The sequence below is a fragment of the Pseudorca crassidens genome, chromosome 13 (assembly GCF_039906515.1).
Source record: "Pseudorca crassidens isolate mPseCra1 chromosome 13, mPseCra1.hap1, whole genome shotgun sequence".
Lineage (NCBI taxonomy): Eukaryota > Metazoa > Chordata > Mammalia > Artiodactyla > Delphinidae > Pseudorca > Pseudorca crassidens.
The window spans coordinates 74,359,173-74,386,278 of NC_090308.1; the positions used below are offsets into that span (position 1 = coordinate 74,359,173).

General features: G+C 43.6%; 1 protein-coding gene across 1 annotated transcript in view; it reads right to left on the bottom strand.

Annotated features, from left to right (window-relative positions):
- Positions 1 to 27,106, bottom strand: part of SH3BGRL2 (SH3 domain binding glutamate rich protein like 2) — a 54,247-nt gene that overhangs the window by 20,868 nt on the left and 6,273 nt on the right. The window contains exon 2 of the mRNA XM_067702723.1: positions 3,071 to 3,256. Coding sequence (XP_067558824.1) covers positions 3,071 to 3,256 — 186 coding nt within the window. The remainder of the gene's footprint in view (positions 1 to 3,070; positions 3,257 to 27,106) is intronic.

A 27,106-nucleotide genomic window follows, 5' to 3' on the forward strand; every position in this document is an offset into this window, starting at 1 on the left:
TTTCTTCTGAATGGGGAAGGAGAAAAGAAACGGGAGGAAATGTTTTCCTTTTGTGTAGATATGTGTGTTTTTATTTCTAGTGCATTCCACACATGCCAGTTCCACAGAGAGAGAGAACAGAGTTTAAACCTTGAACGTGAGGATCTGAGCTTTCTAAAATGAGAAAAGCCTGTAGGCGTTGGGATGTTGACCTTTAGGAACCCATTTCCAGAGAAGAATCGTGCTTATGGTAGGACACTTCAGGGAAACAGCAAGAACAACCAGTCTGCCCCAAGAAGGGTTCTTGCCTACAAACAACTGAAACAGACACTGGCAACTTAAAAGGAAAAGAATGTATAGCGGGGAGCTCACAGAATCCACGTTAAGCCTGGAGGACCAGTTCAGAAAATAGGAGGAACTTCCATGTCTGGGGAACCAAGAACACACCTAGGCCACACCTCAGGACCAGCCTCCTTAGGACACCAGCCATATGGTGTCCAGCCACCAGGCTCTGCCTGGCCCCATCACCCCTGGACACTCACTGAGCCACCTCCAACTGATGCTGTGTTTCGGCATCATTTCCTCAGTGTCCAAATCTGGGGTGGGAAGAACTGATTGGACACGCCAGGGAGCTTCCATTCGGTGGGGAATTCCTCCCAATAGGCAGGATTTTCATGTGCTAAAGGAGAGAGAGAAGGCAGTTGTCCACACTGGTTAGCAAGCAGCTTAGCAGCTGTGTATGTCTCACATGCCTAGCTCATCCAGTTTAAAACAAAGTAGTAAGTTTCCAGCCAATTCCAGGAAACAGGAGAATCTTCATGCTTACTGGATCCTGTCACTTGCAATATGGCAGGTTTCAACAGGTTATCCAACCAGATACGACCACTCATAAACCACTGCCGGGCAATGCAAGGTGCACAGAAGCAGGTGGGATGCACGAGGCCATGGTTCATTGCCCTCAAATGTTTTTGCTTTTGTCAAAATCGAATTTATTTGACCTTGATAAGAGCAGACACTGTCTTCAAAACTCCTGCCAGAACAGACTATAAAGACAGAATGAATACACCAGCACTGCTGTCACAACTGCCATGGGACTGACACTGCTCAAGCAGCCATTTATCTGGCACAGTTTAATCAATATGGACGCCTCTAGCCAGCTCCCGGTCTACCTGAAAAAACTTCCATAGACTCTATAAGGCAAAGATACACAGAGATATAGAAAGTCATAAAGAGGTGGAAATAAAGGGAAGGAATTAACTTTATTTCACATCACATTCTTTTTTATTCATTGAATACATTCTTCTACTCAAAGGGCTCTGAAGACTTCGGCTTTTATGGTGATAGAGCAAAGATGTCTCTGCGTCCTTCCTCTTGAGAGGTCTATCAAACAACAAGGACTAAAAAAAAAACAGCAACAACTCCACTTTTAAAATAAACTTAGGAGATGTCAACAGCCCTGAACCATGTATGCAGGAAGTGGGTAGAGCAATGGAGAGGGAAGTCAAGAGCAGAGGATGGTCAAACCTCAGTGTCTGCAGAGGCAGCATCAACAAGAAATAAGGTGCATTATTATATAATAAAGGTTATTATTTTTGTGGAATTTTTTTACATCATGATCTCATATTAGGGAAAGTATACGGTTACCAAGAGTGTATTCCATTCATGATTACAGAGTCTAGAAAACGTACTTTTGTGCCTGCAGACCAAAATAAGATAATAGATGAAAATGTGTGTAAACTGTACAGTTCAAAATAAAGCTATCAGTCAAACAGTGCTAGAAAACTTAAAACAAAAATCCATTGGTTCTCTGTTCCTCAGACTTGGCGGCTGTGAAAATGCCTTTATTCTGGTCTTACAGTTGAATGGTAGTTTGGGTGGGTATAGAGTTTTAGAAGTACTTTAGAAACAGTGACAAACATCCTGGGAAGTGAGATGGATATGATCGTCCTTTGCTAAAGATGAGAACATTGAGATATAAAGAGATGCGTGACTTTCCAAAGGTGTCGAGCCAACATAAAGCAGTACTAGAACTCAAATCTGTGTCTAGTGCCAGGTTCGGTTTTCTCTTCATGACATGTGAAAACGCTGGGCACAATCTTTATGGCTTTATGTTTCAGCATTTCATTCTGCCTCACGTTCTTGGAGAACTGTTTCACTGTTATCCCTCTTCTCCACCCTAACGAGCACCCAGTTATTTATTTCACCTTGAGCATCTCTGCACTGTAGCCCCTTCCCCTGCTCCTGGCCATCCTTAAAGGACTGCAGTTCAGGTCTCAAAATAAACACTGACTTACATACTTAAAGCTACAGCAGAAAGCAAATCCTAACTACTCATTAGAGAGACATTTCTCAATGTTTTTTCTGAACCTAAGAAGTGAGAAGGAAAATAATTAGTCGAAAGTGGCTTCATCTTCTCAATGCCACCTGCAGCAGGAAGGCATCTGATGTATTTTAGTTGTTCATAACGATCCAGCTGGCTCATGATCATAAAAAAGTGAAACTCTGGTTTATAATCAGCCATTAGCAGTTTTTTTACACTACAGAGAGATAAAGATTCAAGCATAATTACCGCTTCCCCTCTGCCCCCCAAAATGTATTAGTAAAAAAATACGCTTTAAAATGTAGAACACAGTAAACACACAGGTACGCAGCTTCCCTTCCCACCCCCTTTTCCCAAAGCAAACAGGAAGGCACAGTCTGTGACCTTGGACTCATACACCATCTCGAATTCACCCTCTGTTAGACCTGTGGAACTGACTAGGTACTAGGTAAGGAGGTCAGTCTGCATTGAAAAAAACCCAACTGCACTCCAGATGACTCTGTTTTTTTTTTTTTTTTTCGGTACGCGGGCCTCTCACTGCTGTGGCCTCTCCCGTTGCGGAGCACAGGCTCCGGACGCGCAGGCTCAGCGGCCATGGCTCACGGGCCCAGCTGCTCCGTGGCATGTGGGATCTTCCTGGACCGGGGCACGAACCCATGTCCCCTGCATCGGCAGGCAGACTCTCAACCACTGTGCCACCAGGGAAGCCCCAGATGACTCTGTTTTGAATCAGACAAAGAAATGATGTGATAACAATCATTTGATACTTACTCCACAGTATCGGTTACCATTAAATATCTGAGGTGGCAGAGGGTTGCCCTGGGCAGGCTTCTTCTCCAGGGGGATGTTCTTGTACATCCACTGCCTCTGCTCTTCTGACATCGTGATGTCCACCTCCTCAAACTCTATCTTGTTGGCTTCCAGAAATCTAACCACATCCTGCTGCTTCTTCTTTATCTGCAGAGAGAAGACAAACACATAAGGAGAAATGCCCCTCCAAAACCAAGTGGAAATATTTCCAATTTGAACTAGATTTGAGTGTTCATCGTCAGAGGCCACTGAGCTAAAAAAAAAAAGAGGTGATTTTTGCAGACAGCACACACTGTCCACTCCCTGGTGATCCAGCAGACGTCTCAGCAAGTACTGACACAGTGATTTCTCCAAGAATTCTGGGGCACAACTCCGCCGGTCTGGGAGGGACAGACGAGGTCTGAGGTGGGAGATTCACTTAGTTCTCAGGGGGCCATAACTACCCACTCCCAGCCCCAGCAGTTGACATTTACAGTCACGAAAGCCCTGTCTGTCCCCAACCAATTGAAAACCACAGAGAGCCCATCTGAGATGCCGACACTTCATTGATTCCTGGGAGCGGCAACAGTTTTATTCCCCTCAGCAGCCTCTTTCAGATATGCCACAGCTGTAGCCAGTGTCATGAGAGCATCCTTTCATCAATTCACAAGAGTAAAACGTCCTCCACTTCCAAGGGGAGAGTAAACAAGAAGCACCATCCTACTCTGAACTCTCTTTCTTAACCCTTCTTGTTCCCCTAATGTTTCATCTTTCCTTCTCCAGTCACTAGGGGTCAGGTATGCTCTTGAAGAGCTGCAAACACATCTGCAGGTTTTCCAGATGTTACCAATCTTCTTCACTGAAGGTACGTATGAACTCATTGAGATGCGGTGACAAGATTCAGGTATCTTAACCACAGCATGTAAAACCTGAGAAAACAAGTGTGCTTTTTCTGAACGATCCTGGGAAATCTGCAAAAACAACAAACTTAAGTGGTGAAGTAAATGTTATAATGGCCAAAGAAAAGAATCATTTTGAGAAGTGAAGCAGCTAGAAAGACCTCTGGACAAAGAAAATAAAAGGCTGAAGAACAAACTTTCACAGAGTGATTGTCCCAACCAATCTCCTCCACCCCACCTCAATCCGACTGCTCCCCAAAAGCCTCAGTGACATGTGTCTCTGATCACTGGGTTCAGGTCTATGAATGACTAATGATGCAATGTCATAGTTAGTAATGGACAGAAATAAAAGGCTGGCAAGAAAGGACACCTTCTAAGCGCAATAATATTATAAAAGGAGAGAATTACTGTATGGTTGTAAATCCAAGTTGAAAATGATATTATCTCCATTTCTTGAACTAAGCCACTTCTCACGTCTGAAAAAGTTAACTTTTTCTCCTCACTCGTAGAATTTCAGAACATATATTATTTTGTAACTTCGGTATGCAAAAAAGTATCATCCATCCTACTTAACTTCCCCTTACAACTCTACCAGGTAGAGTTTATCGACCCTGAGGTTGAAAGCGTTCACCTATTTTGATCCAAGTCCTAGTGTGTGTTCTTATCAAGACAATCACGTCACTGTCCTAAAATCCTTCTTCTTCTTCTTCTTTTTTTTTTTTTTTTTTTTTTGCGGTACGCGGGCCTCACTGTTGCGGCCTCTCCCGTTGTGGAGCACAGGCTCCGGACGCGCAGGCTCAGTGGCCATGGCTCACGGGCCCAGCCACTCCGCGGCGTGTGGGATCTTCCCGGACCGGGGCACGAACCCATGTCCCCTGCATCGGCAGGCGGACTCTCAACCACTGCGCCACCAGGGAAGCCCCCTAAAATCCTTCTTTAGTGGGTCCCCACTGGCCTTCGTAAAGCAAACAAAAAGTTACCTACAATCCTACTATCCAGATGGCCACTGCCAAAATTTAAATAGAGGAAAGGGTCTGGATTTAATGTCCATATTTGGAGCTCTACATACCCAGCACATTTCAACTGTTCGTGAGCATGATCAAAAATGAAACTTATCCACAGTCAAACCTTGGTTTTCCATATATAATGTACAGACATACAACGTCCACCACGACTCCAAAATGTGGGTACTTAAAGGCTCGATGTGAGGATGAATCAAGACATGCACACAGCTTCTTCACTCCCCCCACCTCCTGGCCATAAACACACAGGGACACACACACACACACACACACAGGGTATTTATTGCTCGACTATAATCCCCTACAGCTCACCTGGTCTTTCCTTTCACACAATCACACCTGGTAAAAAACTGCACCTTGCCCCTTTCACTGAACACTAAATGTATCATGACCACCGCCCTCTGTCATTGAAAAGTTTTCAGAAGTATGAATTTTAATATCTTCCTGGCAATTCCATCATGTAGATGCGCAGTTAACTATTACTCTATTGTTGAATACTTGGCATGCTTGTAGGTTTCACCACTAGAAATAATATCATCTTTATATATCTTTGATGGTATCGCTCAAGACTACTTTAGGGCAAAGCCCCGTGAATGAAACCCAGGTGAAAGGGCAGAGCTATTTCTCAGACTCCTGAAGGACTCAGGGTAAAACTGTCTTTCATCAAGGCCACCTCAATTTACATTACCATTAGTCTAAGAGCATCCATGTCTCAACACCCCTCCTCCTTATAGCCAATATTTGAAAGTTACATCGTAGAATATTAAAATTCAAATGACGTGAGGTGATGGATGTTAATAAACTAATCGTGATAATCAATTCACAATATATACATACATCAAATCATTATGCTGTACACCTTAAACTTATACAAGTGTTGTATGTCAATTATATCTTAATAAAACTGGGAAAAAATGGTTGCTGTTTTAAGGAAAAAATTCAAATGCATCATTATACCCTAACAACGCTCAGGAAGCAAAGGACAGTTCCTCACCGATACTGGTGATGGCTGATGATAGCGTGAGGAGTGAAATGTGAGTAATTATATCTGTATTTTAAGAGGAAAGCAGGAGAGGCATGACCAGCTTTGTGTTTCAAAGAGATCACTTTAATATTATGCAGCTTAAAAAGAAAAAAGGAGAAATTCTGTAAGTACTGTTAACACTGCTATGGAAAGGTCTCCAAGATGTATACATGGAAAAAAAAAAAGCAGAACTGTGTGTAGGCTAGGCACATTAAAAAAAAAAAAAAGGAGAAAAATAGGAACACTTTTGTATTTACTTGTATTTTCATTTTTTAGAAAAATGCTTGAAGGTTTATATAAGAAATTAACAAAAGCGGTTGCCTGGGGAGTGAGTGGGAACTGGAGGATGGGGACAAAGTGACAGCAAGAGTTTTCACTCTATATTTGTAAACCTTTTGGAAAAGTGTGAATGTGTCAACATTCAAAAGATTAAAGAGAAGAAATTTAAGAGAGAAAGAAAGCCTCCCATAGAAAACAACCTGGAGGGGGGCAGTAGTCCATGGCCATAGAGACCAGGGGCATTTCGTATAAATCAGCAGGACATGAAGCTGGACTTGGAGCGTTTCGTCACTTGCTGGCCTCCCTGACTCCTTACACTTAGAAGAAAGGCCAGATGATTAAAAAGAAAAAAAAAAAAAGAGCTACAAATCCTTGTTCCCCCACTTATTTACTGGGTGAGTTTGAGCAAGCTACTTAATCTCTCTATGCCTCAGTTTTTCCATCTTTAAAATGGGAATAATAGTATTACCTGCTTTATTGGATTATTGTGAGGGTTACAGATAAATTATGTGTAGCTTACAATATTTATTGCCTGGCACATAACAGTGCTGTATAACGTCTTAATTATTATTGTTGAATTTGTTATTTGACATCACATTAAAAAAATCTTTCAGAATGCAGTGTCAGGGAAAAGTTCACTTTTTTGAGACATGGTGAATCAAATTATCGTATTTTGCTTTGCTTTTGTTGAAGTTTAGAAATAAATTTAGCACATGTTCAAAATTTTTAAAAATTAAAAAAAAAAAGAGCTAAGGCCACAGAAAATTAATACGATAGCAGGTCACCCAAATAAACAAAGGGGAGAAATTGTGCTCCAGAGAAGGAAGATTCAAGGGGATGTTTGTGACATTAGCCTCAGGAAGGAAGATGAGTCATGGCAGCAGGGCTGTTTTGAGATTTCCCAGGTGACCGAGGCTGGAACTGTGGAAGCCCAGGGATGAGCGGCAGGGACAGACCAGCGCAGGAGGTAGGACCTGGGAGAAGCCAGGGTCGTAGGTAACGGAAGGGCTTCCCTCGTGGCAAGAGGAAGCCGTCAAGGGCACTGCACAGGCCGGCATAAACCCAGGGTTCAGATAACAATAACATATACCGTCACTTCCTTGACACAAAGAGTTTTATTTACGTTTCAACCCTTCTGAAACAAAACACACCTTGCAATCAATATCAAAAGAAGTTTGGGGAGAGAAATTTGTGGAAGAGAAGTAAATTGTGGGGTGACAGTCAAGGCCTTCACCCATGTCAATTTAGCCATGGGTGACGGTACCTGTAACTCACGTGACTGTTTTTTTTTCTTCAAACACACTTAGAAGCCATAGCAGATAACGCTATTTATCCAGTAGCCCATCTCCCTTTCTTTCTTAATAACCGAAGCCTGATTTTGTTTTAGAAAGCAATGTGCTCAGCTATAAAAACTTGTTGAGCCAGCTCCTCTGCAGCTACGGGTGATCACAGAACACAGTGCTGGCCAGTGAGATGTGAGGCGTCTGCTCCTTGGGAAGGCTCCACCTAATGAATGAAAAGACAAAGCCCATTTTGCACTGGGTCACTCTTCTCCCTTCTCTCTTGCAGAAATGCACCCGTGGTGCCCGGAGGTGCAGAAAGCATTTGGCAATTGTGAAAACCAACACCATATGCAAGAATGGCAGTGGTCAAGCAGAATGACAGGAACCTGGGTTCTTGATGACATCTAACAGCTGCCACACGAGTCTTGTGCAGCCCACTCTAAACCTTATTAGACAAATAAAACCCTAATTAGTTAAGCCACTTTTTAGCAACTTTTCTAGAGCTTGCATCCCAATGCAATGCTACCTGGAAAACTCTTAATTGCTACATAAAATGTCTTCGGCAATACTGTAGTATGACGGATTGAAAATAAAAGCTATTATTGCACAGCAGAGCCTAAAAATAAAAGCTGTAAGACATAAATTTCATATAAGTGAAATGAGGATCTGTCACTGGATAAACAGATGAATTTTCATTCCTTTTCTTTGAGAAGCAACAGCAAAGCTGTTGGACCTAAAACAGGCAGATATCTGCAAAAGCATGAGTTGCATTCCATCTTATCTTTCAAACGTACACCATTACACGTCATCCAAAGCAATTAAGGGGAAAGGACACCGTTAAATCTCTTGGGCTCTATTGCAGGGAGGCCCACAGGCCAATTCTAGCCCAGTAACTGTGTTTTTATGGCCCACAGCCAAATATAGTCTTTATCTTTTTAAGTGGTTGGGGGGAAAAGAAATCAAAAGAATGATAGTATTTCATGACATAAAAATTCTATGAGATACAAATTTCCGTGTCCATAAGTAAAGTTGCATTGGAAGACAACTACATCCATTCATTTACATGTTCTCCCTGGATGCTTTCGTCCTAGAGAAATTAGCATAATTGAGCCATTGTAACAGAGGCTGTACCGTTCCCAAAGCCTAAAGTATTTAACAGCTGCCCTTTTCAGAAAAAGTTTGCCAACTCCACGCTAGATCACAGATCTTCATTTCCGGCTCAAAGCTCACTTTCTCAGTGAGGCCTTGCCTGACTATGCGATTTTACACTTTGACCAGCCTCCCTCCCCCAAAACTCCCGATTCCCTTTCAATGCTTTATTTTACCATAGCACACAGCATCTGACATACTGTCGTTTTACACATTTGTTTGTCCACCTCGTCCTACTAGGACACAAATTCCACAAGGGCAGGGGATTTTTTTTTTTGTGTGGTACGCGGGCCTCTCACGGTTGTAGCCTCTTCCGTTGCGGAGCACAAGCTCCGGACGCGCAGGCTCAGCGGCCATGGCTCACGGGCCCAGCCGCTCCGCAGCATGTGGGATCTTCCTGGACCGGGGCACGAACCCGTGTCCCCTGCATCGGCAGGCAGATTCCCAACCTGCGCCACCAGGGAAGCCCTCCTGTTGTTTTTGAGCCACCCAGTCTGTGGTATTTTCTTATAGCAGCCCAAATGGACTAAAACAATAAACCTTTACCCTTTCAACTCCGGGGCCCTGCAGGACCCAGATCCGCTGAAGCCCCAAGCCCTGACGAACCGGCCCCAGTGATAAGCTGTCTGGGCTGGTGCCACTCAATCTGCTGATGTAGCGTGAACACTCAACGACCCACGCAAATCTTAGTGAAGACACTGGTAGCTTTCCCTGGCAACCTCCTGGCTCCAGGCATCCCTAGGGACTGGATCAGAGGCCAGGCTAACTAAATTATACTGCACTTGACTTACACTTACCCCCTATCTCAGGCACTGAGTGCAAGTAAACTTGCACTTCTCTACTCTCTCTCCGCGTAGGATTAGTTCTTTCCCAGAAGGCTGCCAGTTAACTTATGTAATTAAGCAGCCCCTGCCAGATTCTTCCAGACGCTTCCAGACGTGTCTAATCATGTTTGAATTCCGGGGTGAACACAGCGGAGGCTGTACCTTGGGACCTTGGGAGTCCCTAGTAAACAAAGACATTATCAATTTGAATAAGATAGGACTTGTTTTTTTTTCTAACTGAGATTTAACAAGAGCAATTGTGGGAAAGCAAGTGTAAAGACAAAGCAGAAAAAAAGAATGAAATAATGCCATTTGCAGCAACATGGATGGATCTAGAGATTATCATACTAAGTGAAGTAAGTCAAACAGAGACAAATATCTTATGATATCACTTATATGTGGAATCTAAAAAAAATGATACAAATGAACTTATGTACAAAACAGAAAGAGACTCAGACATAGAAAACTTATGGTTACCAAAGGGGAAAGGGAAAGGTGGCGGGGAGGGATAAATTATGAAGTAACATAACATATATCTATATATAAAATACATAAACAGCAAGGACCTACTGTATAGCACAGGGAACTCTACTCAATATTTTGTAATAACCTATATGGGGAAAGAATCTGAAAAAGAAAACATATATATTATATATATATACACATATACACACACACACACACACATATATGTGTATCTTGAGTCGCTTTGCTGTACACCTGAAACTAACACAACATTGTAAATCAGCTATATTTCAATTAAAAAAAAAAAAAAGACAAAGCACAGATGGCAGACAACAAGAAAAACTGGAAAAAAAAGAAAAGTATGTATTTTAGAGTTAGACTGTCCTGGTTTTAACCCTGGCCCTGTCAGTCGAGTAGCCTTGGAGATATTACTACGCTTCTCTTTTGGCCTTAGTTTCCAAATACGTGAAATGGACCCAGAATCTTCTTTCACAGATTTATTGGGAGGATTAAATAAGAAAAGAGCTAAACCGTAATAGGCACTGCTCAGTTGTTTCATTCATTCAAGCATGTTCTCTTTCTTTGCCCTAGATGTGGCCTTCTGCAAAAAATATAAAGTAACTTCATAGAACTTTCAAAGGCTTTAGGTATTGGATGTAACAGTTCTTCATTTCACCTCCTTTCACACTTCGAATACACAGTTTTCTTTCTTCTGACTTGAGGCAGATGTAAGGCTGATTTAGGGCCTTTTATGTCTGTCACAAGGAAAAAATCAAAGGCAGGCAGAGGAAAGAGGACAGAGAGCACAGATTTTCTTATAACTTTCTAAGACTTACAGAGGAGGCGCTGGACTAGACTAGGAGGGGTAGGGGGCCCGAAGACAACTCCTCCTTCCAAATAAAAAGGGAAGAAAGGTCTGATGATCTCTTCTGGGTCAAAGACACACGAACTTCCAAGCAATTGAGTAGGGTACCTCGAAGATCTATCATTCCATGGCAAATTCTTTAACTAATACCACACCGTTGGACTTACTAGGCATTACATTCTCATAAAGAGGATGTAAATGGCAGGCGATAGACTAGTTACCCCAAGCTATTCACTATGTCTCCTGTGAAGACTAGAAAGTGAAAGCCCTGTGTTCCCAGCCACCCTTGCAGCTGGGAAGTCACTGACCCAGAGCCCACTGCTAAGCTGGGGGCCAAAATCCAATGGGTGGAGCTTCTGCACGAGGCTCTGCTCTCCTGCTGAAGCTAATGGATCAATACCAGGGCCCTTTGTCCCTGCCCTTCCTCCCTCTTCTTGCTTGGAACCTTGGTGTGAGGGCTGGAGGTGCAGGGGCCGCCTTTCCACCATGAGGCAACAAGCATCAGGAAAAGGCCAAGAGATCCCAGAAATACAGGCCCTGGACAAATCAGTCTCCAGACTTAACCTGGAGAGACCCAAACACCTCTGTTCATCTAAGTTCACGTTCCTCAGGTTCTCTCTTACCTGCAAACGGACACACGCCTCCCCTAAAACACCCACATATGTTTCCTTTCTGGGAAGCAGGACGGGGTGTAGAAGAAACCCCAACAAGCCATTGGCTCACTGGCAACATTCAAATGCTGTTTAACTCAACATGAGATTACACGTAAAGTGCTGTGTCTCTGGTGTCTATTTCAGTCTGTCTTACTAGAAAGCAAATACCAGGCTACCAAGCTGAAGATAACAGTGAGAGAAGCTGTCTTGCAAGAGATTGAAACTTGAGTTTTAGGGAATCAGAGTGTCAGAAAGAGCAACTGTGAACTACAGGGCAATTTTTGAAAGAATCATTATTATATGTGGTAAATTAAAGCAATACAATTTCAGTGATGGGAAACACTGTGCTTTTTTGTCTGTATATCATTAGCACAGCCCCTGGTAGTTACTAGGCACTCCATATGTTTGTAAACAAATAAACATTATTGAGCTTGAATAAATACTTTTAACATATTTTTTTTTAACCAGTAAATACTCTGGATCCTGTTTTCTTAACCAACTTGCATTGGCTTCTTTTTTCCATGTTTATAATGTTAAGTCGTCTTTTCAATTAAAAAATAATAATATCATCCCGAAGTAATTATTTTTTATATTACCTTCCAAGGATTCAACGTTCAGAAGCAGACTTTATATGGTTGTCATAATAACATACACATTTTGGGTAGAATGTTTCGGTTGTATTACAAATATTTTCTGCTTTTGTAATCTTCATAGTTATCTTATTGCATGCATGGATTCTATTAAGTATTTAACTCTAAGGTTTAGAACATTATCCAACCATTGGAAATTTAAGTATATTCTAGATATATTTTTCTTTTTTAAGAAAACAAAGCTGTTTCAAACGGGCTGACATTTTTCATGATGACAAATGGTATCAATAGTAGGCTACCTAACAGATACTAAAACACACAGAGATGCTCACACATACACACACACCTTCTTTCCTGATTTGTCCCTTCAAAGTGAAGATGATACTTTATCAGGTAACTATGTCACAAAATGGATTTTAGGAAATGTTTGATATTATGATTTTGTTACTGAAAATAATGCTTGTTGTCTATAAAAGTTGTCACTACGAAAACCCAGAAACATAATTTTCTAATCTACTAAAAATCTTTCAAATGAAAAATTCCAGTGAGTTTTTTTCATGTTAAAATCTAACATCTTTCAATTCGTTTTCAGGAACTAATTGACATCAGGCAAGAGAGTAGGATTTTAACTACAGAATTTTTACCACTTTTGCGTTATTGATGGATGGGACCAGAAAAATGATTATCACTGTCCTTGAATTCTAATGATGCTTATCCTCCATGTGCATATCTTTCATAATCTGCTTTCTCGATACTAATACTTTGAAGACATCACATACTTCCACATCTTCAACTGTCACCTCTATGGAGACACATCTAAAATGTGCATTTCAAAACTGGCCTCTTTCACAAGGGCCAATCCAGAGCGCCAAAGCCTTTCTGGAAATGTATGCTTAAACGTCCCACCATCACCTCAGACTTCACTGCTAAAACAAAACAACAAAACAAGGTTTTGTTGTCATAAGATCAACCTAGCAATCTACCTCCTTCTCCTAACTTCCCTGTTTCTGTTAACAATACATCACTGTGTTGCTGGCTCAGCATGACCACAGACCTGCCTGTGAGTCCAACACTTAACACTGTTCCAAAAATAACCTACCTAAGGAAAGCCTTCACACACACACACACACACACACACACACTCACACACACTCTCTCTCTCTCTCTCTCTCTCACTCTCTCTCCCTCTCTCTCCCCCTCTGTTTTAGATGAAGAGCCTCTCCTATCTCAGTTTGGTAGGTACTGGAATTGTGACTTTGATGTCCTCGGGGGGCCCTGGTTCATCTGTGACTTTTTCCATGACAGTTAGAACATCTGATGATGATGTCAAGGGCAGTGGCCTGATCCCCAGAGGGGCCACTTCATTTTGATTTGTGTTCTAGTTTTGGACAACTAGCAAGGGATGGATCTGTCACCTCGGGCAAGTTACCTCTTCTGTCAAAGCCTCAGTTTCCTCATCGGTGAAAGGCAGATCAGAATTTAGGGCAGACGGTGGTGATGAAAATTAAACGACGTAATGTTCTTAGTACACGGCACATAGGGAAAGAGCTCAACACACATCAGTCACTATTATCATTACACTTTTAATTCGAAGGCCACAGACCTCATCGGCTATTCTGTTCTTTGGCAAGCTTACTCTCCTGCCAATCACTGAGGACACCTGGGCCCAGTACAATGCCATTCCTTCAGTGAGTCTCTCATTTGTTCACTCTAGAAGGACATTCTGAGGGTCGAGCAGGTGTCCAGGCACTGTGCTAGGCTTAGTGGGTACACACCTGCCTCTGCCTTCCTTCAGCTCGCGCCCAAGAAAGCTGGGAGTTACAGGGAGTCAAAGTACTGACAGTGCCCAAACTATAAAACTAGGTAACGCAGAGAGGACTGATAAAAAGAAATGTTCACAGATTGAGATATGGGGAAGTCATTCTGGCTTTCCCATGAGTTACATTGAATTTTATGCTGACTAAAATAGACTGTGGCCTATCAAACATACATTGTACATCTGTTTTAATTATTAGAGGACACATTGATTAAAAGTAAAGAATGTCCGTGTTAAAAATAGAGATTAAGGGCTTCCCTGGTGGCGCAGTGGTTGAGAGTCCGCCTGCCGATGCAGGGGACGCGGGTTCGTGCCCCGGTCCGGGGAGGATGTAAAGGGAGGATAAGGCTCCCTTCCCAGGGGCCAAGGCCATGCTGACTTGCTAGGTACTGGCTGGAATGTTCTTTTTCTGAAATCTTGAAGAAATGTAACGCTGACTAGTTTCATGTTCTTTGTTCTGACAAGATATAAACTGTGCTGGAAACCCTGCTTCTGCAGAGCAATTTCTCAGTCACCTGGGAAGCTGGCTTCCGGCTAGTCCTCAGTTTGGCTCAAATAAAACTCTTTTCTGTTCTTACGATTGATTGTTGATTACTTCCATTGACAGGATCCACTCTCTGGGAACATACCCTTTGGTAAAAATGGGCTTCCCTTTAGAGATGAGCATGATTGCTATCATGCTAGCACATATTCTGCGAGGCTATATCCTCATGCCAACCCTGTCGTCCTCCCATCCTGCGAGGCAGGCTAGGGCAGCCTACAAGTGATGAGGGCAGGACGGGGTCTCCTCAGGCACACGCTGCACAGAGCTCGTCACAGCAGAATGCACCTCAACTGCCCAGGCCAGACTCACCAAACCCAGGAACAGACAGGCACTGTCCCTTGCTGTGTGTTCACAAGAGTAACCCTTTTGACTTTCCCGTCTCTGCTGCATACAGGGACTGAGAAAAAGAATGCTAGAGGTGGGCTCCCCTGGTGGCGCAGTGGTTGAGAGTCCACCTGCCGATGCAGGGGACGCGGGTTCGTGCCCCGGTCCGGGAGGATCCCACGTGCCGCGGAGCGGCTGGGCCCGTGAGCCATGGCCGCTGGGCCTGCGTCTCCGGAGCCTGTGCTCTGCAGTGGGAGAGGCCACAACAGTGAGGCCCGCGTACCGCAAAAAAAAAAAAAAAAAAAAAAAAAGGAAAGAATGCTAGAGTTAAAACTAGAAAGTGCGGGTGGGGGGGAGGGAAGGACCGGGAGATTGGGGTTAGTAGATGCAAACTATTATATATGGAATGGATAAACAACAAGGTCTTACAGTAGCACAGGGAACTCTATTCAGTAACCTGTGATGAGCCATAATGGAAAAGAATATGAAAAAGAATGTATATATATATATATATGTGTGTGTGTAACTGAATCACTGTGCTGTACAGCAGAAATCAACACAACATTGTAAATCAAGTCTACTTCAATAAAATAAATTAGAAAAAAACAAACTAGAAAGTGGAACAGGGAGAACCACAGATGTCAGGCACGTAAAGAGGAATTAACAAGTGTCCCCATGGCTGTCCTCTGGGACTAAAAGACCTACTGTACAGCACAGGGAACTACACTCAATACCTTTTAATAACTTATAATGGAAAAGAATCTGAAAAAGAATATATATATGTATAACTGAATCATTTTGCGGTACACTTGACATATACACGATATTATAAATTAACTATACTCCAATATATAAATAAATAAGTAAACAAGTAAATAAAGAAAAAAGGAAAAAAGAAATTGACTGGGTCTTTCCATAATGGCTTCTGTTAACTAAATCATCTCCATATGGTCCACACGTCCTGTCCAAGTTCTATTTATTCTTCAAGGTTCAGCCCCAAAGCCCACACTGCGATCAACTATGCCTACCCAGTGGTTCTCAGCTGGGACAATTTTGTTCCCCCCCCAGGAAACAGCTGTCAACGTCTGCAGGCATTTTTGGTTGTCACAGTTGGCAGGTACAACTGGCATCGAGTGGGCAGAGGCCAGGGATGCTGCTAAACACCCCGTGATGTACAGGACAGCCCCCCAGAATGTCAACAGTGCTGATGCTGAGAAACCCTGGCTTATACCAGCCACAGCCCTCCCAGACCCTCTTTTCATCAAACTCCCATTATCCCCACGGGTCACCACCATTTAGTGATATACAGCCTGGCGCTGTTGATAGCAGTTGCGAGTACCTGTGCCTCTTTCCCCAACTTAACTGTAAATGCCTCTGGCGGATGAAGACCATGTGTGTAGCACATCGGTGTTCCCCCGGGACTCAGCAGGGTGGCTCCGAAGAGCTGCTCGTCACATACCTGTTAGTTGACTTGTCTCCTTTCCCACCTGCTTGATGCAATATAGACGGCTTTAACTAATTTCTCTATCAACTCATGCCATAAATTGCTTTTACTCTGAATTTTGAAAAAAACAAAAATGAAAACAAAACAACTTGTATTACTTGGCAATGCAAAGCCATAAAAAACATGAGCAAAAACCTGGAATGAAAGATGTGGGTGGTTTGATGTTTCTGTTTTTACATTCCCTGTCAAGATTACATGTTTACTTCCTTAAAGGAAAAAGTCAGCCAAGTATAAAATATGAACTTAAAATGCCGCTCTTTTGCAAGACTATCTATGAAAATTACATACTACTGTTCACACACATGCTTCCTGTTAATTAGAGGATCGTTTGTAGAAAAACCTGCTCCAGCAAAACTTGCTGTAATAGTCCAAATCCTCTGCAGTAATGAGGAAATCCTGCTGAGGATGGTATTTTCCACCAAGAACGACAGGACTGCAGCCAAAAGCCATGCTTTTATCAATGGCCGGAGGTGGTGCCCTGCAACAGTGTGTTTGGAGTATGTTCTTCCCAATTCTACGCCTGTCCATTCTCAGATGTGCGAGAAGAGATCCTAAGAGGTGATCTAGAAACTATATCTATTTACATTTGACAAATAATATGGGGACGGCAGATTGTTCTCACAATTACATTTTTAGGGGGATCATATAATGAATTAGTATTTCCATAGTGGGTGCACACTGATGCCTCAGAGAAAGTCTGGGCCTTTTCACCCGCATCCCATGGACCGGTCCCGTCAGCTTTCTCTTCCCTCCTCGGGCTACTGAGCCAGGCCGGTCAGTGCGCCTTGGGTGCTGAAAATTCCCATTCAGCTGGACACTCCATTCTGTTCAGATGCCACACAACCGCCCCTAGGAGCTTTCAAAGCTAGCTTGAATCTCTGCAAGCTCTCACCCTTCCTACAGAGGACCCTGATTCCTGCAGCCCAGATAAGACAGTCTGTCTTGAAGAGTGACTCCAAATTCTGGTGTCTCCACCTCAGATTCCTCGTTATCTTCAGCCATGTCATTTCTGCATTCCGTCTTGACTCCAAAGAGTCAGTGGAGAAGTTAACAAAGAATGAGAAATTAACACAACATCGTAAAGCAACTATACTTCAGTGAAAAAAATATTAAAACTGGAAAAAGAAAAAAAGGAATTAGAGAGAGAGCAGAGAGACGCAGCACAAAGAAAAACCGAAGTCTCTAAAAGGTCAAGGAGGCATGGTTCACTCAACAGGTTTTACAAGACCTTGTGGAGACCTCGCGAGGCTGTAAACGCTGCCCTAGTAACTAGGGGAACGTAAGTGACAAATCAAGGGCTCCAGTGTGATGCAGCGCATAGTCGTTGGGGAAGGGGGTGGAGACAGGGCTTGTCAACAAGTAACTTCCATAGAAAACTGGCAGTAACACAGGCGTGCCCACAGGGCCAGGGCAGCCCAAAGGCAGGTGCTCCGTGGGGAAGGTGCCCGGGATGGGCGATAAACGCTGCAGCTGATGTGGAAGCAAGGAAGAGAAGCACAGCATGAGAAATATAGAAAGAATATAAAATAAACGGCTCCTAAGATGATGAGGAAAAAGAATCTACAGCTGTAATATCGAAAGGTAGAGAGAAGGAAAAGTGGCAGGCCACATGGGCACAGAGTTAAGAGCAAGTAAGTTACTTTCTCCTGGGATCGGAGAGTGAGGTCTTCCATATAACTGAAACTTGGCCCTTTAAGCACAGATTTATTATTATCTTGTTTTAAACTACTTTTATTTTAGAAATCTTTCTGAAATGCACCACATGTGTTCCTGCATTGTTCAGCAGGGTACATCGAACCAAAATGTGCCAAAGCCGATCTGATCTGTTCTGGACAAGCCATCATCCTTCCGGCCCATTTTTGTCCTTCGATGTGGTGCACTGACATTCTCAGAGCCCACTTACAAGAGCCCGCTGTTTTATTTTATGCCAAGCAGAGCCCAAAGCTGTGCTTCTGGAATTCTCCGCTTCTGCTTTCAGAAGGTGGCTGTCCCTTCTCAGAGCTTCCCCTGGTGATCCCTCAGGGGGGCCCAAGGCTGCAGGGGCCTACTGCATGCCCAGTCTTCTGGGTGAGGCCCTGAGGTCAGCTCCCTGACCCCTGCTCCACTGAAGGGGAACAGCTGACTGCCTCTCAGAGGTCTCCCTGCTTCCTCCCAAATGAAGGTTCTAGAATTATGATATCTGGATAAGAGACGTAATACTGTAATAAAATTATCCCTAATAACGTAGATTCTCCATGCCACTTATTTACAAAGCAGCGAAATAAATCACGGCCCTCGCAGCCTTTCTGTTTTCCAATCAGACTTTCGTCCACTACATACTCCGCTCCAGTCCCGCCTTGGCATGGTCACCAACTTTTATTAGCTTTTGGTTTTGATGTGGAAGCTACAGAAACAATATTTCTTCTCCACGTGTTCAATAAATACAACATGCCAAGCTCTCTAACAGCAAATGTGGGGCAGTGTGTGATAAGATGATGAATAGGACCTGACCGCAACGAGCTTAGAACTTGGCATGCAAACCACCTGGGTACAAAATAATTGTAACCAAGGGTAAAATGCGCTGGGTGCCAGGAAAACAGTTCCACATCCTGGAGGGCTGTGGAAACAGCATCCTCCCAGTTTGGAGGGCAAAGGACGGCTGTCTTCATTGGGAAATATTATTGGCATGGGCTTCAAAGAAGGGAGGGGACCCTGACCAGTTTCAATGCAAGGTTGGCACCATCAAGGCAAAGAAAGCAGCATGAGAAAACGCACAGAAGGCGTTTTAAACCAGGGGTTTAAAGAAGGCCTGGTGTGTGTATACAGTGGTCTAAAGAATAGTGAAAGAAAATGCTGTGAAGGTAGGTCAGATTCGGGTCAGAGGGCCCAAGATGCAAGGCCAAAAGGTGAGGCCCCGAAGGCAGAAGCTCTCAGCAGCCAGTGAGGTTTTCCTACACTCTCTGAACCTAACATGCAGACTTAATCTTGTTAGAAGGAGGACGCTGTTTTCCCTCCTTTAATGGAAAAGGAATTTAAAAAGGTGAATAATTAATCATCTCATCTCGGTTAATTATCTCTTAGAACCAAGCTCACTTTTAAAGTGTCACTATGGAACTCACTATAGAGCATGCATGTGTCATGCTCTCACTCGACAGGAAATGCACGCCAGTGGAAAAGGAATCATCTAGTCTACAACAAAAGGCAGCATGGGTACACAAGCCAAATTCATTTCTTTGACAAAAAGAGAACAGGGGGGCTTCCCTGGTGGCGCAGTGGTTAAGAATCCACCTGCCAATGCAGGGGACATGGGTTTGAGCCCTGGTCCGGGAAGATCCCACATGCCGTGGAGCAACTAAGCCCGTGTGCCACAACTACTGAGCCTGCGCTCTAGAGCCCGCGAGCCGCAACTACTGAGCCCATGTGCCACAGCTACTGAAGCCCGCGCACCTAGAGCCCATGCTCCGCAACGAGAAGCCACCGCAGTGGGAAGCCCGCGCACCGCAACGAAGAGTAGCCCCTGATCGCTGCAACTAGAGAAAGCCCGTGCGCAGCAACGAAGACCCAATGCAGCCAAAAATAAATAAATAAATAAACTTATTAAAAAAATAAAACAGAGAACAGGAAAGATGACATCTGTTCTAGTTCACAAGCCAAGCTCAAACAAAATATTTTGGAAAAAAAAAGTCTCTCAATTTTCCACTGGAGGCTTTTATTTAAGTGATACTTTCTAGAATCTTGAAAACAGCCACCTTCCCCATTTAAGAGATGCCATCTTTCTGTCTCGCTCAGAATATGCCTTCCTTTGCCCTTACCCAGATAAATATATCTGCCCTGGAGACTTACCTACAGCATAGATCATTCGTTCTAGCACTGTATTCCCTATGGCTCTGTTTTCTGTGCTCTTCTTCTCACTCAGATGATTAGCTACTGGGGGGGAAGGGTCATGCCATATATTCTGTCCTAAACATGGCTGAACACTGGGCAATAGAAGGTACTTATGAACATATGGGAATTGATTAACTCAATTAATTATAGACACACACACACACACACACACACACACACACACACACACACACATCCCCTAAAGACTCAATTCTGTCATACTGGTCTAAGTGTGGAAAAAAAGAAAAAAATTAAACAGTTAAAGCGAGCTCTTAAAAATAAAAAAGATCTAAACCAGTTCTTAAGAAACAACACCAACAGTACTAGGCAGTAGGGAAATGCAAATCAAAACCATCGCGAGATTCTACCACATACCCACGAAAATGGCCATAATCAAAAAGACAGACAATAACAAGTGTTGGTGAGGAAACTGGAACCTCATCCATTACTAGTGGGAATGTAAAACAGAGTAGCCGCTTTGCAAAACAGTCTGGCCGTTCTCACAAAGCTAACACAGTTATTACCATATGAAACCACCAATTCCTCGCCTAGGAATATACTCAAGAGAACCAAAAACACATTTACACAGAAACTCCAACACAAATGTTCACAGCAGCATTGTTCCTAGTAGCCAAAACATGGAAACAACCCCAAATATCCCTCGACCGATGAATGAATAAACAAAATGTGGTATATTCGTACATAGAATATTATTCAGCCATACCAAGAGACACAGTGCTGATACATTCTACAACAGGCCTGGACGCTGAGAACACGTGCTAAGTGAAAGAAGCCAGACACAAAAGGTCACATATTGTATGATTCCATTTATATGAAATGCCCAGAACAGGCGAATCCAGAGATAGAAAGTAGATTAGTGGTTGCCAGGGACTCGGGGAGGAGGGGCTGGGGAGTGCGACTGCTCGTGGACACGGGTTTCTTTTTGGGGTTGATGAAAGGAGCTAGTGGTGATGGCTGCACAACCCAGTGAATCCGTGAAAAACCACTTACACAACAATTTAAAGGGTTATGGTATGTGAACGATCTCAACTAGAAAACAACAATCACATGATGAGACGCCTAAGGCCCAGAAATGCAAAGTTTCTTGTCCAAAGACACAAAGCTGATTAAATGGCATCTCCAGAACCAGATTTCAAGTCTCCCGACGCCCAGGACACCGTTCCAGGAGAATCAGGACAAGTCGTGTAGACGCGAGGCAGCTAGTCCTTTACTAGCTCACGCCTCAGCAGAAGAGAAAGATGAACTGAATGATCTCTTCTGTTCCTTCCAGTTTTTGCGATCTAAGTCTTATATCACATCGTGAGCATCTCCTCTCCGCTACTGGTGACGAGAGCTGGGGTTCTCAGTCAGGGAGTTTACCCCTCAGGGGACATGGGAGAATGTCTAGAGACATTTCTGGTTGTCGCACCTGGGGGACGGGGTGGGTAGAGACTGGGCACGCTGCTCTCTGTCTGAAACGCACAGGGCAACCTCCCACGACAGAGAACTATGCAGCCCAAGATGCTGACGGCGGTGCTGCTGACCAACCTGGGCTTAGGGTATGACCAGCTTCATCTCCAACCTTTCCAAAGAAGCTCCAGAGCATGATGACCTCAAGCCGCAGTTCTGAGATTACAGACTGACTGGGAGGCTGGCACAGCAGAGACAGGAAATAGACACTTTTCACCTCCCATAATAATCAGCTTCCACAGAGAGTCGACTATTCAAATGCCCACAGGAGTCCGGCAGTTAACAGAAAGGAATGTGGCCAACAAACACCTAATAACCATTTGGGACTATTCTGTCTTTTCTTCCACAGGAAAACTCTCACTGGCTCCCGTTCTTCCTGAAACATATAGAACCCTCTCAATACACTCTCAATCTAACCCACTTTGGATAGACACGGACGCCAAGAAATACTTTCTAACATAAGAAAAAGAATAACACGGGCTCAAGAACAAATGGCTCAGAGTGGGGAAGGTGGTGGGAATGGTGGGGGGCTGTGGAGACCCCCGGGGTATATGCCCCCATGAAGGGGCCACCACTAGTCAGCTTCAGTGGATCCATGCCAGGATGGAGATCAAAAGGTCTCCAGATGTCTCAAGAAGAACGGGAAATCCAGATGATGTGTAGGGGTGAGAAAGACATCTCCCAGGATTTAAAATCTTTGCTCAAAAAAATTTTAAACACTGTTAGGTCAAAAACAACGGGGTTCCAGCCTCTGCAACCAGACCGTGACCTCTTAGCTCACACTAATCCCAATAAACAATGTCAGTTTCACAGTTTCAGGTCTTCCTAGGGACAGGTTCCATCGAAGGCAGGACCTATTGTCTGATTATAAGAACAATTCTTTTTCCTTAATTAAATCTTGATAGTTCATGTAAAGTCGAAAATTTACCAAAGACCAGAGAATTATTGCTGACTTAAACTCATAATATTATTGATGGCTGCCATTTCTTGAAGCTCCAACAGCTTTACAAATGGGGACGCTGAGATCCAGAGGAATAAAAAGGCTTGCTAAGCTACCCCGCCAGTTAGGGAACCAGAGGCATAATTTGAACCCAGGTCTCTCTGCTCAGATATTCTCTCCACTTCCAATGGCTATCACGCCAAGTTACTGAAAGAAATACAAATAACAAACGCAAGGCCCTGAGTACTTCCTGCACATGCTGTGAACAGCAGTTGTTACTATTATTATGAAATATTAGCTTTCCATCTCAACGCATACTCCTCATAGCTTTTATCAGAGTCTCTGAAGAAGCAAAGCTATTGTTTTCACAAGCCCTGAGGACACTGTGCCTAAAAATTACCTGCTGAGTGGAGTTCTGCCCCTTCCCCCTTCCTTAGCATGAGTTCACACACTGTTATCCCAGCCAGCTTTCTGGGTCGGCATGACCAGGTCCTCACTGATCTCCGATCAGGGGCCCTTCTGGTGGGCAATGTGGTGTCACGAAACAAGTACCACACACAAAGTCAGAAGACAGGGGCTCGAATCTGGTTTCATTGAGCTGAATGATCCTGGGCATGTTACTTAACTCTGTGCCTCAATATTCTCATCTGTAAAATGGGTATAATAGACTGCAGTCTGTAGGATGATTGTAAGGATTAAATTACCTGCAGAAAAAATCCTCCCACATTGTTGGCCACAGGTAAACACTCATTGTTCACCTGACTTTTCAATGTCCAAGGCTCGGCACAGTGGGCAGGCTTATCCTCGAATCTACCCATTCCAGTGCTTTTCTCCCTCTCCTGTCTCTACCACCTTTTCCCACAAAGCCCCTTATCTCTTTTACCACCACCCCTGCCCATCTGCCAGATTTGAAAGAACGCTGCCTACGTTTCACAACAACAAACAAGGTTTGGTGTTCAGTTTCACAGTCAGGATAATCACTGTCTTTTCCGGGAAGTATCACTCATTTTCATTAACCACAGAAATCCTGCCCTTTCTCTGCTGCCACCTCCTCACCCCATATTCGAGGTGAGATGTTTGCAGAGGATATAATCCATCAATTCAACCCACTTCTCATATTTCTCTTCCCTCTTACAGATTGAAAATATTCTACATTCAGTTACATGAATTTGAAAGACAGAGTCCAACTACAGAGTCTAAGACAGGGCTGGCAAGTATGTGGATAAGCCCTGGTCTTCCCTCCTCCGGGGCCAGAGCAGACATCAACAATCAATCACACTGTGTGGGGGGCTTCCCTGGTGGCGCAGTGGTTAAGAATCCACCTGCCAGTGCAGGGGACACGGGTTCATGCCCTGGTCCGGGAAGATCCCACATGCCACGGAGCAGCTAAGCCCACGCACCACAACTACTGAGCCTGTGCTCTAGAGCCCGCGAGCCACAACTACTGAAGCCTGCACGCCTAGAGCCGTGCTCCACAAGAGAAGCCACTGCAATGAGAAGCCCGCTCACTGCAGCGAAGAGCAGCCCCCGCTCGCCGCAACTAGAGAAAGCCTGCACGCAGCAATGAAGACCCAATGCAGTCATAAACAACAACAAACAAACAAACAAAAAAACCACACTGGGTGTTTTCCAGCTGATCCCAGACAAGGCTCCAAAACCCCTCTCCCAGCTCTGCAGGCAGCCACCATTCATCAGACAGGGCTGCCATTTGGGATGAAATCTACTTGCCAAGTTTAGGAAGCGTTACATCAGATGAGGACTCTGCAATCATGGACTGTGTACAGCAAAGGAAGAGTGCCCATTTGCATCATAGTAAGCACTTTGTAGGCTGTGAATAAATATGGTTTAGTGACTGTGCACAGCATGCTGTGTCCCTATAAAGTGTTCAAAAATTACAGAAGAACTCTAAGTGGTTTGTTGGGGAACGGCCTCAAATTGTCACGTTCTTATTCAAATTTTCAGTTGAAAACTCTTTACACTTGAATTTACTAAAAATTCTCCAAACATTACATCAGCATGCATCCTTGGTAAGCATTATGTACTGTATGCAACATTTTGATGATTAAAGATCTTGCACAGTTCAGGGTTATAATTTTTTTCATGGTTTTATTACTGCTATTACTACTGCTGCTGCTGTTAATAACGATACAATAGAACTAATAGATAAAATGCACCGCGTACTTTCTATGTACCTGGCACTGTATGTGGAATACTTCAGGCCTTCGATGCTCACAGCGATCCTACACAGAAGGTACCACTGCTGTCCCACTTTTACAAATGAAGGGGCTGAGGCTCCTTGCCTAAGGTCATGTCGCTCACCAATGGCAGACTAGGATTTGGACCAAGCCCCGCCTTAACCATGAGGCTACACTAATGTAGCCAATGTGCTGCACTGGGTGACATCTCGCCAATGGTACATAATCCAAAGATGAGGCAGAAGTAGGTGCATGGGTTGAATGTAAACTGACTCCAGAATTAAATAAACCAGTAGGTATTCAATCCAAAGACCTACTTTGGCTAGTATGTAGTTTATCATAAAATGACAGTGTAACCCAAACCTCCTGTCAATTGGGGATCCAGGCTTATGGAAATGGCCAATTTCCAGTCAAAGGAACTATCCTGATGAACATGATTACTAAAGAAGAGAACCTGGAAGCTTCAATCCACACAGGAACGTCATGAATGGAGACCATACTCCCACTCCTTGCGCAACCCACAGAAGGAAAACTAACTCAAAAGCTATGTTGGCTGTGTTGCTTTGGGTTTTTTTGTTTTGCTTTGTTTTATTTTGTTTTGTTTTCACTTGAACTTATTTGAAATCGGATGGTGGTCATAAACTGATTTAAGTCAGATATTATAGTCACAAACTCTTTTCCCAACTTAAGTTGCATACAGGTGGTGTATTTTTTTATTTACCTTTTTTTATATTGAAGTATAATTGATTTACAACGTTGTGTTAGTTTCAGGTGTACAGCAAAGTGATTCAGATATACATATATCTATATCTATTCTTTTGCAGATTCTTTTCCCTTATAGGTTATTACAAGATATTGAGTACAGTTCCCTGCACTGTACAGTAGGTCCTTGTTGGTTGTTTTGTTTTTAATATCGGATTGGTGTGTAGCAATAGCTGCTGACTTTAACTACATATATTTGCATTTACCAAATGCCACTGAACTGACCTGTCCAGCAAGTCACCTCTTACTCTTAGCCCTCCACTCCCAAGCCACTAGAGCCAAGGTGACAGAAAGCCATTTCCAGATCTGGGCTGTCCATCACCAGTAGGAAATGGAAAATGCATCCTGACGTAGTAGAACTCTCTGCCCGCAGTCACAGCCAGTGTTTCCTTTCCGGCTTTGGGAGCTCTGAGGTAATATTGGCAGGGAGCACACAAAGGTGCCACAAGAAGGCAGACACACCCTGATGCACACCACTCCACTCTCAGGGGTCAGTTCCAGGAAACCCCCTTTCGGGTTTTGCCAGTTACGGAGCCAACCCAAAGGAGTCAGGTCCCCTCAGAAATACCAATCAAACTGTTCCAGAGTCTCCCAGGGGCCATACCAGCCTAAAAGTCCCTGGGATTGTAGGTCGGGGCCCCCTCTGCCAGCATCTAGCTCAGCTTTCAGTCCTACAGCAGAGTTGTCATGAGTCCAGAAGGGAAACATTCCATTAAGTACTTTTCCTCAGTCCATTAGCGTTTGGGAACAAAACAATCAAACATAAAAGAAGTAACAACTCTAACCTTAAATTACCACAGCCCAGTTCCTGGGGGACTAGCCTGTGCTGGCAGATAAACTCAGATAAGCCTTTCCAGAGGACAGAGGGAAACCACTGCTTTAAACTAGATGCTCAGTTGCAGCTGGTGTCCATTTCCAACCTCTGACTCCCCTGTCCCACTCTCCCAGCCACACCAACTGCCAATCAAAACTCTGGCAACGGTAAGTACTGATCCTATTGGTCTAAAAAAACACCAAACAGAAGGTTTCAGCGACTTGTTGTTAAGCTACAACAAGAAAGAGGGCCCAAAAAGAGAATTGTACATGATCAGGAGTAGAGGATTTCCCTCACATGTTAAAAAGCACTGGCCATTTCTGAGAAAAAATAACTTTTCACTACATTTCTCACCTGGAAAGCTAAGCTCCTTTTCGGCAAAATGGATAAACGGAGTAATATAAAATTGATCACAGAAAAATAGTGAATACAGGAATGTGATTTAAATGAGAACTTAAGTTTCTAAAGAACTCTGCAGCTAAACTAACACCCCTGAAAGCAGTCCCTACTGAAAACCTGATGAAACCTAAAAGGGTCTCCTTCTGAGTTTAGAGTTTGGAAGGCAAATTTTAAAAAGATTAACCGTTGGCAGCTAAACTAATAATTTCTTGATCCAGTTTTTTCAAATCTGCATTTCAAAATTTCATATATAATGATCGCTAAGCCATACTAACTCTTATGTTAAAAATGAAACATTCACTAAGAATCTAGAACTTTTCTATTCTGTCACCC